The sequence below is a fragment of the Ambystoma mexicanum genome, chromosome 5p (genome assembly GCF_040938575.1).
Source record: "Ambystoma mexicanum isolate Mex_15411 chromosome 5p, UKY_AmexF1_1, whole genome shotgun sequence".
Lineage (NCBI taxonomy): Eukaryota > Metazoa > Chordata > Amphibia > Caudata > Ambystomatidae > Ambystoma > Ambystoma mexicanum.
In genome coordinates this window covers 1,383,925,898-1,383,940,341 of record NC_090930.1, presented here as the reverse complement: position 1 = coordinate 1,383,940,341, position 14,444 = coordinate 1,383,925,898, and the positions used below count along the sequence as shown (strand labels likewise).

Genomic DNA, 14,444 nt, shown 5'->3' with positions numbered 1-14,444 from the left:
AGACAAAAGAAATAAAGAGTATCAATGAAGGGAGGCCTCCACAGAGTCAGATCACAGTGAAGGCAAATCAAGGCCCAGTGCATAACTTTAATGGGGAGGAGGTGCCCATCATAGGTGTAACTGAGGTTGACATAAAAATAGGAAAGCACAGAATGAAACAAGAGGTATTGATCACATCTATTTGTGAAATTCCATTTCTGATGGGGACAGATTGCCTGAAAAGATTGTCTCCTCTCATAGATGGGGTGAATGGAGTGCTGTGGTCCTTAACCAAAAAACCATTGAGGCCTAAGAAACTAAAATCACAAAACAGCAATATAAAAGAATGTCACACCGTTGCCAAAACAAAGGATGCTGTGGAGGTATATCTACAGAATAGCTGCATACCTAGTGTCACTGTTATATTAAGGTGTCAAGACAAAGATCAGAGCGACAATGAAAAACTACCTGTACAAATATACTTGGACCCAAGGAAAGATTGGCAGACTGCCATAGACGAACACACATTACGTTTCTATTTAAAAGAGAATACATGCAAACAGAATATTGTTCCTAAAACAGATTCAGAAAAACACATTACCACTCTGGCAGAGATACACATGGAAGATGAGCAACCATGGGTTCACGCTGGTATAAATGATTATCTTAAAACAATAAAAGCCACTTTAGCGCTTGAACATGAAAGGAGTTTCATTAATGAGAAATTGTTGCAAAAAATTATGGAGAGGGAAGAAATCCCGAAATTTAGGATTAAAAACCAATATGTTTCTGGGTTGGACAGTCCAAACTTTGAAAACCGAATTACAGGCAGATGCATGCTTAAAATTAGCATTGGGCAGAAAGCAATTTACCATAATGTATGGATAGTGAGTGGAGCACAAAATGAATTTTACATGGGCAATGACATCATGCACAGAATGTGTATGGTGTTAGATTTCCTTAATCAAAAAATATGGTCGCGCCTAGGTGGGCCGGCGCCTGAATTTGAAGACAAAAGAAGGGCTTATCATTGTGCACAACTAGTTCCTTATGCAGTCGAATTACAGATGAGGAAAAATACTATTATTCCTGCATTTACAAAACAGTTTGCAATAACACTGAAATGCAAAAATGGACAGCAGATGAAAGGCTCTGATGCATTTGTATGCCTGAATATATGTAAGGATATTTGGCATGTTACAGCACAGAGTACAGTACTACTGCACAAGTAGCATTTTTTTTTTGCAGCACCACCACAAGGGTGCGGTGCATTGCTATATGGGTTAGCAGATTAACAAGGAAAGACAGGCTATTCAGTCAAAAAAACGATTTTAATATATAAGATGCAAAGCTATTTTTACAGTTAAAAGCACACGTGTTCATTTAAAAATGCACACTATTTTTCACCTGAAATGCCTATATTGCTAGAGACACATTTGAAAATTAACAGCTAACATATTAACAATTAACCTGACTAATAAAACCTTATTTTAATATAACCCACTAATAAAATGTGTTCTCTACTGCAGAATTAGGCATACTTTGAAAACCATTTAAATGAGTGTGCAGATTTTTCTCTTCTCTGCCTGATTATCCGTGTTGTTGTGCACAGTAACGGCAGGAAGGAGGAAGTCAGATTTGCAACAATTGCAAATGTATAAGCGAAGCTATTGTTGAAAAGTAGGAGGATGAGAGATGATGGATTTCATTGGAACACGTCATAAAGAGGGCTGAGAGGAAAGTTTTAGTGGGCAGTAGCAGGGAAAAAGACAGGCAGACATCTTTCTGCACTACTGGGGAGAAGACCTGGCTGTGGGGGTGTCCTGCTGCAGTCGAGACTGGGGAAAGCTGAAAGAATTACCTTTCCACTGGCAGAGGCAGTCCTATCTGAAAAAGCTGAGAATTCCAGGCAATGACCCCGGCTTGAGAAGGCAAGCGTTCCTTTTTATTGGAGTTACGCCAAGAGAGCCACATTCACAGAGAGAAGAATCTGAACAGATAAGGTAATTACCTAACTGGGGGAGCTGTGTGTGTGCACGAAAGTATGCAGTCAGTTTAGAAAAATGAAAGTCCCGTGCGTGTCTTTATCAAGTGCTAATGTTGCAATTTAAGTTCTGTTCTCCGCCACTATAATTGCAGTGTGTCATTGAAAATGCTTTGATTGTTCCCTTTTATTGCTGTAAAAAATGAGATCATGCCTAAATGTAAATTTTATAATACAGAAAATATTTGAAAACAGACGGGTGGTTCATTTTCTATTTACCATTACAATGCCAATGATGTGGGGAGATTTTTAAACAGTGCAATGGTCATTTTAAGACAGATGTGTGTATGTCAGAATCAGTATGAATAATTGTGAATGACTGTAGTATAACTTGTTGGAGGTACATGAGCCAACGGGAAGAGAGACTCTCTGAACATAGCTCCCTACCGTATATAAGGTAGTGGAAATTACCACAAGACTACCACATATAGCTCTCTGTCGTAAATAAGTCAGTGAGTTTGCCCATGGTGGCGCACCAACACTATCCCTGGAAATTGTGGTTTCCCTAGAATGCAGGTCTGAGGTCTCTCTAGTGATCACACGAAAAATCTAAGCGAAGATAAGGGATTCTGGACATTGGGGCCACAAATAAAACAAGGGAATTATGCTCACCAAAATACCACCAACCACGTATACCAAATATGCAGGTCTGGGTGCTGAAATAATGCATGTCCATTGTATTATTGTTGCACATGGCCAAATCTGAATACAAAGAGTGATTATTGCTAAGTTATTTCCCGGCCAACGCACCATAAATATGTAGGGTATTTTGTGGAGATTTGGGGCCTGACGGTATTTTATTACCGCCGAGAAATAACTTAGCAATAATCACTCTTTGTATTCAGATTTGGCCATGTGCAACAATAATACAATGGACATGCATTATTTCAGCACCCAGACCTGCATATTTGGTATACGTGGTTGGTGGTATTTTGGTGAGCATAATTCCCTTGTTTTATTTGTGGCCCCAATGTCCAGAATCCCTTATCTTCGCTTAGATTTTTCGTGTGATCACTAGAGAGACCTCAGACCTGCATTCTAGGGAAACCACAATTTCCAGGGATAGTGTTGGTGCGCCACCATGGGCAAACTCACTGACTTATTTACGACAGAGAGCTATATGTGGTAGTCTTGTGGTAATTTCCACTACCTTATATACGGTAGGGAGCTATGTTCAGAGAGTCTCTCTTCCCGTTGGCTCATGTACCTCCAACAAGTTATACTACAGTCATTCACAATTATTCATACTGATTCTGACATACACACATCTGTCTTAAAATGACCATTGCACTGTTTAAAAATCTCCCCACATCATTGGCATTGTAATGGTAAATAGAAAATGAACCACCCGTCTGTTTTCAAATATTTTCTGTATTATAAAATTTACATTTAGGCATGATCTCATTTTTTACAGCAATAAAAGGGAACAATCAAAGCATTTTCAATGACACACTGCAATTATAGTGGCGGAGAACAGAACTTAAATTGCAACATTAGCACTTGATAAAGACACGCACGGGACTTTCATTTTTCTAAACTGACTGCATACTTTCGTGCACACACACAGCTCCCCCAGTTAGGTAATTACCTTATCTGTTCAGATTCTTCTCTCTGTGAATGTGGCTCTCTTGGCGTAACTCCAATAAAAAGGAACGCTTGCCTTCTCAAGCCGGGGTCATTGCCTGGAATTCTCAGCTTTTTCAGATAGGACTGCCTCTGCCAGTGGAAAGGTAATTCTTTCAGCTTTCCCCAGTCTCGACTGCAGCAGGACACCCCCACAGCCAGGTCTTCTCCCCAGTAGTGCAGAAAGATGTCTGCCTGTCTTTTTCCCTGCTACTGCCCACTAAAACTTTCCTCTCAGCCCTCTTTATGACGTGTTCCAATGAAATCCATCATCTCTCATCCTCCTACTTTTCAACAATAGCTTCGCTTATACATTTGCAATTGTTGCAAATCTGACTTCCTCCTTCCTGCCGTTACTGTGCACAACAACACGGATAATCAGGCAGAGAAGAGAAAAATCTGCACACTCATTTAAATGGTTTTCAAAGTATGCCTAATTCTGCAGTAGAGAACACATTTTATTAGTGGGTTATATTAAAATAAGGTTTTATTAGTCAGGTTAATTGTTAATATGTTAGCTGTTAATTTTCAAATGTGTCTCTAGCAATATAGGCATTTCAGGTGAAAAATAGTGTGCATTTTTAAATGAACACGTGTGCTTTTAACTGTAAAAATAGCTTTGCATCTTATATATTAAAATCGTTTTTTTGACTGAATAGCCTGTCTTTCCTTGTTAATCTGCTAACCCATATAGCAATGCACCGCACCCTTGTGGTGGTGCTGCAAAAAAAAAATGCTACTTGTGCAGTAGTACTGTACTCTGTGCTGTAACATGCCAAATATCCTTACATATATTCAGGCATACAAATGCATCAGAGCCTTTCATCTGCTGTCCATTTTTGCATTTCAGTGTTATTGCAAACTGTTTTGTAAATGCAGGAATAATAGTATTTTTCCTCATCTGTAATTCGACTGCATAAGGAACTAGTTGTGCACAATGATAAGCCCTTCTTTTGTCTTCAAATTCAGGCGCCGGCCCACCTAGGCGCGACCATATTTTTTGATTAAGGAAATCTAACACCATACACATTCTGTGCATGATGTCATTGCCCATGTAAAATTCATTTTGTGCTCCACTCACTATCCATACATTATGGTAAATTGCTTTCTGCCCAATGCTAATTTTAAGCATGCATCTGCCTGTAATTCGGTTTTCAAAGTTTGGACTGTCCAACCCAGAAACATATTGGTTTTTAATCCTAAATTTCGGGATTTCTTCCCTCTCCATAATTTTTTGCAACAATTTCTCATTAATGAAACTCCTTTCATGTTCAAGCGCTAAAGTGGCTTTTATTGTTTTAAGATAATCATTTATACCAGCGTGAACCCATGGTTGCTCATCTTCCATGTGTATCTCTGCCAGAGTGGTAATGTGTTTTTCTGAATCTGTTTTAGGAACAATATTCTGTTTGCATGTATTCTCTTTTAAATAGAAACGTAATGTGTGTTCGTCTATGGCAGTCTGCCAATCTTTCCTTGGGTCCAAGTATATTTGTACAGGTAGTTTTTCATTGTCGCTCTGATCTTTGTCTTGACACCTTAATATAACAGTGACACTAGGTATGCAGCTATTCTGTAGATATACCTCCACAGCATCCTTTGTTTTGGCAACGGTGTGACATTCTTTTATATTGCTGTTTTGTGATTTTAGTTTCTTAGGCCTCAATGGTTTTTTGGTTAAGGACCACAGCACTCCATTCACCCCATCTATGAGAGGAGACAATCTTTTCAGGCAATCTGTCCCCATCAGAAATGGAATTTCACAAATAGATGTGATCAATACCTCTTGTTTCATTCTGTGCTTTCCTATTTTTATGTCAACCTCAGTTACACCTATGATGGGCACCTCCTCCCCATTAAAGTTATGCACTGGGCCTTGATTTGCCTTCACTGTGATCTGACTCTGTGGAGGCCTCCCTTCATTGATACTCTTTATTTCTTTTGTCTCTTTCTTGAATCATTTTAATCATTTCTTGTTCTACACTCTGGAGATCACCTTCTTTTTCACAATGTTCTTTTTGTAAAATCTGCATTTCTGAAACAACCTCATCTTTATCCTGCCTAATGTGATCCACTAAGGCTTTTAAGTGTGTCAATTCTTGCTCACTATCTTCAAATTGTTTCTTGCTTTTGGATAACTGAGTATCAAAGTCTCTGCATTTTAATTGCATGTCTTTTTGGCATACATCCAATTCTGCTCTCAACATTTCCTGATTTTTACTTGCCCCATCTATTTCAGTCTTTAACCTGTTAATTAGCTGAGTATCATTCTCTTGCATTCGCAGTGACTTGTTTAAAATAAACCATATTTTGCCGCATAGACGTATTAAACAGTCTTTCTCTGCACTTTTATCGGCTGCATTCAATAATCTCGTAAGGCAGACCTGAATTATGCTGCCTTCTGCAAAAATATTGTCTAGTTTTTCTTTCTGCACCTCACCCTGAATGCGGTTACTCCATTCTAAGGTACTGTTCGAAGACCAATTCCCATGTGCAAATAACTTTGCCTCTAAATATTGCACTAGATCTGAGAATGTGGTTTCCCTTTGTGACATTCTGAAATTCGTTTTTAGTGGCACACTGCTATTATAAAATGGGTTCCCTTTAATGTGCAAATGGCAGTGTGAGACACGCTTGCCACGCCCAGTAAGGCCTGGATTATGAATACATTCCATTGGTAGACATTGGTGAGGGATCTGTAAAAATCATGGTGAATAATAAAGGTTGTCAGGATATTCATTTAGAGGAAAACTCCCCATTAGGAATGGCCATACAAAAATCACATTATACGGCAGATTTAAATAACATGGTGATTGGGAATATTCCTGAAAAATATGTAGATGCCAAGGGCGAGTTGCCAGAACACCTGGACTCTCAGCCCAAAGGAATGTTTAAAATTCATTCTGTGTATCCTTATGATTCAAATGAGACAGTGTGCTGCCATCAAGAGGATTGCATAATATTTAATTTAAATGAAAATGAAACAGGAAATCAGCCCATTGAAGTGGAAGCTGATATGCCAAAATATTTGAAAGTGGCAGCTCTACAAAAAGACACAGCCACACAGTTAGAGGAAAGCGCTGAGATTCCTTTACCAGAAGAGTTTCCAGAATTTTCCAGAATGGTAGAAGAGCAGATCTCCTTAGCGGATGCATGTAACAGCGATGAGGATCGACGCACTCTGAGGGAAATATTTATGGAGTTCAAGGATGTATTTGCAAAAGATGCTTATGATTGTGGTTTAACTGATTTACATGTGGCCACACTACCAGAAGGTTGTAGCAGAAATCCAGTGTTTGTACGCCAGTATAGACTACCGCTGGCATGTTTAGAATCATTGGCAGAGATTATTAAAAATTTGGAATCACGGGGAATAATTAGGCCCATTCATAGCACATCCAATACGCCTATTTTAGGTGTGTTAAAGCCAAATGGTCAATGGCGGCTGTGTGCAGACTTAAGAGAGTTAAATAAAAGAGTACCAGTATCTAGATGGCCACTACCATTCATTGATCAGGGCCTAGCTCAGATACATGGTTCAAATGTATTTACCACGTTAGATCTCACATCTGGATATTGGTGTGTGCCATTGGCAGAGGAGATACAACACCTATTTTCCTTTACATTTGACAGGACTCAATATGCCTGGCTTAGAGCTCCGTTCGGGTACATCAATAGTGGGAGTGAATTTGGCATATTTTTGAGAAAGGCCATGCCGGATGCAGCGGAAAGAGGGACAATAGTTTATGTGGATGATGTCTTGATAAAAAATGAAAACCTTAAAAGCCATTTTGATGAAATAAGACATGTGCTTGGCCAATTGCAGAAAGCAGGCGCCAAAGTATCTTTGCAAAAAGCACAATGGTGCAAGAAAAAAGTGAACTTTCTAGGGCATGAAGTGACTGAACATGGGCTAAATCCACAAAGGAAGAAAATAGAGGCCATACAAAGATTAAAAGATCCTAAAAATGTGAAAGGAGTAAAAAGTTTATTAGGGATGACAGGCTATAACAGAAAGTTCATTGAGAATTATGCAGAAATCACTCAACCATTGACTAAACTGCTTAAACTAAATACTCCCTGGAGATGGGAAAGAGAGCAATCTGATGCAGTGGCTAGATTGAAGGAATGTCTTGTAAAGGCACCATGTTTAGCATACCCCATAAAGGATAGGGATTTCTTTATAGAAATAGGCTTTTCTGAACATTGTATGTCAGCAGTGTTATCACAAAAACACGATTTGAATCACAAAACCATTGCATATGCAAGTAAGGCATTTTCCCAAGTTGAAATGAAATTTAATGAATGTGAGAAGGCCCTATTAACCACTGTGTGGGCGCTACAACATTTTCGCCCCATTGTTCAGGGAGAAAAGGTGATTATTGAAACAAATCATCAACCTTTGCAATTTTTAGAAAGTAAAAGAATTAGATCAGGCAATCTAGCGCAATCCAGAATCACTTCATGGACGCTGGCATTACAAGGTTTTCCCGTAGAAGTAAGATATGGACAAAATAAAAAGAGCCCAATTGCTCAAGGGTTAGCTGACTTACATGACTGTGCAGCTGAACAAATAACAAATGAAATGGATGTGGAAGCTAGTTTACAGGAATTTGAACAATCACCACACAAAGCTTTTGATGAAAAAACATGCAAGGATTTGCCAACTGTATACGTGGATGGTTGTGCTTTTCACATTGAAAATGACAGTAATAAACAATTAGTGGCAGGAATAGGAAATGTCTGGTTGAAATGTGAAGGCGTTCCTAGTATAGGGATGAGGATTGGAGATAGGAGCAGTCAGGTGGCGGAATTGGCAGCCATCTATAAAGCAATTGCTACTGCAGTTGATAAAAAGTTCAGTGAAATTGTCCTGGTGACTGATTCTGACTATGCACGGAATAGCTTTGTGGAGTATTTGCCTGGTTGGAAAGCAAGAGGCATGGTTACATACAACAAAAAGCCACTTAAACATGGAAAAATGATACAAGCCATAGACAAATTGGTGTCAGAAAATAATTTAACAATATACTGGAGAAAAATTCGTGGGCATTTAAAAACACCAGGAGAGGATAAGGAGGGAAATGATAAGGCAGACCATCTGGCTAAGATTGGGGCTGTGATGGGAGAATTGCTACCTATTGATTATTTAATGGGTGAAATACAAATTGATGCAGTCACACGGTCTAAAGCACCAAAGGAGGTAGATCAACCGGTGGTGCAGTGGAGTCATGACACGCCAGACCAAGATTTGATTGAGGCACAAAAGAATGATCAAATTTTGGGAATCTATTATAATCATTTGATGGATCCTGAACAAAATCCTTTAACAGAAAATGATTGTATGGGAAAAGAAGAGTTGAGGGTGTTATTAAAGAACAAAACACGAATTAGATTACAGGATGGACTCATGATTAGAGAGTCCATAACAGGGCAAATACAGTGGGTAGTACCCCTTTCATTCAGAGGACTAATGCTACACCATGCACATGATGCCATAACTGCAGGCCATAGAGGTTCACAAAAGACATTAGAAATACTAAAAGATTATGCTTACTGGCCACATATGTCCCAAGATGTGGAATTATATACTAGAGGATGTCTAGTATGCGCCCAATTTAAACCTGCTTCACCAATGCATAGAGCACCATTGATGAAAAAAGGCCTAACTCTCCCATGGTCAGATTTGCAAATAGACTATGTAGGTCCTTTAAAAAGGTCGAGCAGGGGACACCGCTATATTTTGAGTGTGGTATGTTTGATGTCAAAATGGATTGAGTGCATTCCCGCACCAGATTGTAGTGCGCAAACAGCAGCCACATTGCTGGTGAACCATGTGTTCTCAAGGTTTGGGTTGCCACAAAGAATTGAGTCAGACAGAGGAAGTCATTTCACAAGTACTCTAATGAGTAAGGTATGGCAAATACTAGGTGTGAAAAGGAAACTACATATCGCATATCGGGCGGCGTCTTCAGGTACAGTTGAAAGAAGCAATAGGTCTGTTGTGGACATTTTAAAGAAATTTGTGGCAGAAGCAGGTTCCAGCTGGGATTTGCGTTTACCATTGGTTTTGATGGCAATCAGGTCGACTCCTGCCAAAGCAACAGGTGTTAGCCCCCATGAGGTCTTAACAGGTAGGAAAATGGTGTTACCACAACACCTACTATACAGAACACATGAGCAAACTCTAGTGAGTGCATCCACAGTTCATGAATATATTGATGAAATGAGGAGGCATTTGCAACATGCATTTGCTTTTGTGCAGAGAAATCTGGAAAGAGCTGCTGACAGTGCTAAGTCATATTATGACAAAAAGACATCAGTAAAGGAATACAATGTAGGGGATCAGGTGTACAAGTTTCATTTTGGGAAAAGTAAACAGAAAAATTCTAAATTTCTGGCAGCCTGGCAGGGGCCATTCCGAATTATAGATAAAGTCTCTCCTGTAGTGTATAAAATTTTGAAAAATGAAGGTGAAACAGCAATAGAGCAGTTTGTCCATGTAAATCAAATCAAACCATGCCATCCCAGACATGAGATCAGGCAGCTTGAGCATGTGGAAACGGATAGAGTCCCTTGAGAAAATAAATGGGTGTAATCAGGAGGCAGTGACAAAGAAGTTAAAAAAAAAAAAAAAGTTGATTGTTATGATGGCACATAAACACTGTAATATATGTGAAAATATATAATATAAATAAATAAATAAATAAATATATAATATAAATAAATAAATAAATAAATGCACATATAACGGAAGCTCGTGGTTGGTGTACAGAGAGAAAGTGTATTAAATATTGAATGCTGTTTTATATGTGTTTGTTTTCTTTTAACTTGTGTTTAATTTCAGAAAAAAAAAAAAAAAAAAAAAGAAGTATTTTTACCAAGCATGTTTTATTTTTGGCAAAAAGGTGGAAATTAGTATTGTGCTATGTACTTAATCTGTTTATTTTCTATTTTGATAAGACAATTAACATTATTTGGTCGGAGGTTCCGGGATCAGAGGCCACGGGAGACGATGGAGTACTGGAGACCGCGAGGACGGATTCCGGGAAAGCCCCAAAGAGGGGTGAAGACCAAGGCTACAAAGCGATCAGCATTGAAGATGATACCGATGACATGTTTAACAATAGTGATATTTGGAGGGATCTTCAAGAATTCAGAAGCACAGGTTGTCATTGAACCTGGACCAGCATCTGGTATCGCGGTAGAAGAAGCACCAGGATTCATCATGAGTGATAGAAGGATGATTTTCCAAAATATCTACATACCATTGGATCCTGAGATTTTGATTGAAAAACATTTGAACAATACCGGAATTAAGATTGAACAGACTAAAGAGTGGCTGGAAATAAGAAAAGAGGACGCTAAGCAGTCAATAAGAGATATATTAATGCAATTGGAAAAAACATTCGTGAATTCAGCAGACATTAAGAAGAAGAGAGGAAAGAGAGGTGCGGTGATGCTCGCGATATCAATGGTAATGTCTATAATTGGGGCAATAATAGGTACTACAATATCAACAGCCAATTCTATTTCGGTAGGGACACTGAGTACTAAAGCACAACAACTGAGTATTGACCTAGAAATAATACAAAAGACATTAGATGGAATTAGAGGGGGACTGGATGAACAAGTAAGATTCATAAATGAAACTGCAATCATTCTAAATGAACAAGCGGATGTGATGCAACGGGCGACTAAAATAATACTTAAGCATGACAGAACTTTAAATGAAATATTGAACATAATGAGTCCTGTTGATAGACTATTAACGAATTATATGAGAGAAGTTCAAACTGCAGTTTCACAATTGATTCAAGGACATATTCCCTTGTATTTTGTTTCGCAGGATATCATTCGGCAAATGATAGAAAGATTGACCAGGAGGGAAATTGACCTTATACAGATAAGAATTGCATTCGAAATGGGGAATGCAATGCCGTTATATGTGGACTTGGAAAGACTAGAGATCGGATTTTTGCTATGCATCCCATTTGTAGCCCCTGAACTTATTTATCAAACGAAGTGGGTACACAACGTGGGATTTTGGCAAGAGGACAAATTCATTAAGATTAAGACTCCAGAAGTGGTGGCATTTCAGTCATGGAAACCTGAAGTTTATTTAATACCAAACCTGGAAACATGTGTAACATTTAAAGAACAAAATTATATGTGTCCAGGTAAACCGTTTGTTCCTGATGCCACAGATGCTATTTGTGGATTGAAATCTGACCCAAGTATATCAGAGGGATGTGAAGTGATTATTAGTAATATGGGGAGTGAAGAAATGGCACAGGCTAAGATGGTCAGAGGTAAATGGTTGGTCAGTACCTGTTTAAAGAACATGACGGTAGTACATTTAAACCATGGAACATACGTGGTTAAACAGGTAAAATATAATGTTTTTATTTACAGGTTCCAAAGGATGCAATTGTGTCAATTGGGGGATTAACATTGTTCCATGTAACAAATGATGTTTGGGAAAGCCAAGTGGAAAATATCGATTTTTTTCAAAGGGATACTTTTCCAATAGATCCAGATGTGGAATATTTATTGAATCACAAAGAAAGACATGTTATGAAAATGAATTTGCGAAAAAACAATATTACAATTAGTAATCTGGGCATAATAGAAGTGGAAAGATTTAATTGGGGAACCTGGGGGGAACGCTCAATAGTGGGTTTGGCTATCTTGGTGCTAATCATGGGTGGATGGTTGATTGTGCTATCAGTAAAAATGAAAATGTTACTGATTTTACTGACTACGTCAGGAAGAGAAAGATATCCCAATACACATGCATTTTAAGAGAAAAAGAAAGAACAAGTTGTTTTTAGAGATTGGCTTGGATTATAGCCAAGTTCTAAAAAACAAAAGGAGGGTATATGTAAGGATATTTGGCATGTTACAGCACAGAGTACAGTACTACTGCACAAGTAGCATTTTTTTTTTGCAGCACCACCACAAGGGTGCGGTGCATTGCTATATGGGTTAGCAGATTAACAAGGAAAGACAGGCTATTCAGTCAAAAAAACGATTTTAATATATAAGATGCAAAGCTATTTTTACAGTTAAAAGCACACGTGTTCATTTAAAAATGCACACTATTTTTCACCTGAAATGCCTATATTGCTAGAGACACATTTGAAAATTAACAGCTAACATATTAACAATTAACCTGACTAATAAAACCTTATTTTAATATAACCCACTAATAAAATGTGTTCTCTACTGCAGAATTAGGCATACTTTGAAAACCATTTAAATGAGTGTGCAGATTTTTCTCTTCTCTGCCTGATTATCCGTGTTGTTGTGCACAGTAACGGCAGGAAGGAGGAAGTCAGATTTGCAACAATTGCAAATGTATAAGCGAAGCTATTGTTGAAAAGTAGGAGGATGAGAGATGATGGATTTCATTGGAACACGTCATAAAGAGGGCTGAGAGGAAAGTTTTAGTGGGCAGTAGCAGGGAAAAAGACAGGCAGACATCTTTCTGCACTACTGGGGAGAAGACCTGGCTGTGGGGGTGTCCTGCTGCAGTCGAGACTGGGGAAAGCTGAAAGAATTACCTTTCCACTGGCAGAGGCAGTCCTATCTGAAAAAGCTGAGAATTCCAGGCAATGACCCCGGCTTGAGAAGGCAAGCGTTCCTTTTTATTGGAGTTACGCCAAGAGAGCCACATTCACAGAGAGAAGAATCTGAACAGATAAGGTAATTACCTAACTGGGGGAGCTGTGTGTGTGCACGAAAGTATGCAGTCAGTTTAGAAAAATGAAAGTCCCGTGCGTGTCTTTATCAAGTGCTAATGTTGCAATTTAAGTTCTGTTCTCCGCCACTATAATTGCAGTGTGTCATTGAAAATGCTTTGATTGTTCCCTTTTATTGCTGTAAAAAATGAGATCATGCCTAAATGTAAATTTTATAATACAGAAAATATTTGAAAACAGACGGGTGGTTCATTTTCTATTTACCATTACAATGCCAATGATGTGGGGAGATTTTTAAACAGTGCAATGGTCATTTTAAGACAGATGTGTGTATGTCAGAATCAGTATGAATAATTGTGAATGACTGTAGTATAACTTGTTGGAGGTACATGAGCCAACGGGAAGAGAGACTCTCTGAACATAGCTCCCTACCGTATATAAGGTAGTGGAAATTACCACAAGACTACCACATATAGCTCTCTGTCGTAAATAAGTCAGTGAGTTTGCCCATGGTGGCGCACCAACACTATCCCTGGAAATTGTGGTTTCCCTAGAATGCAGGTCTGAGGTCTCTCTAGTGATCACACGAAAAATCTAAGCGAAGATAAGGGATTCTGGACATTGGGGCCACAAATAAAACAAGGGAATTATGCTCACCAAAATACCACCAACCACGTATACCAAATATGCAGGTCTGGGTGCTGAAATAATGCATGTCCATTGTATTATTGTTGCACATGGCCAAATCTGAATACAAAGAGTGATTATTGCTAAGTTATTTCTCGGCGGTAATAAAATACCGTCAGGCCCCAAATCTCCACAAAATACCCTACAGGTCTCAGGTTTGGTATAAGCATTGAGATATCACATCTCATGCTATAGGAAGGGTCTCTGGATTGGAATGGGAAGAAGTTGGATATCACATCTCATGCTATAGGAAGGGTCTCAGGTTTGGTATAAGCATTGAGATATCACATCTCATGCTATAGGAAGGGTCTCAGGATTGGAATGGGAAGGAGTTGTATATGACATCTCATGCCATAGGAAGGGTCTCAGGTTTGGTATAAGCATTGAGATATCACATCACATGCTAT

At 38.7% G+C, this 14,444-nt stretch overlaps 1 protein-coding gene across 1 annotated transcript; it reads left to right on the top strand.

Moving 5' to 3' along the window:
• Window positions 1-1,749: 1,749 nt before the first annotated feature.
• LOC138481583 (uncharacterized) lies at window positions 1,750-13,587 on the top strand. Its single transcript, XM_069613795.1, has 2 exons — window positions 1,750-1,982; window positions 10,610-13,587. The coding sequence occupies exon 2, from the start codon at window positions 10,662-10,664 to the stop codon at window positions 12,096-12,098; it is 1,437 nt and encodes a 478-aa protein (XP_069469896.1). The 5' UTR covers window positions 1,750-1,982; window positions 10,610-10,661; the 3' UTR covers window positions 12,099-13,587.
• The last annotated feature ends 857 nt before the right edge of the window (window positions 13,588-14,444 follow it).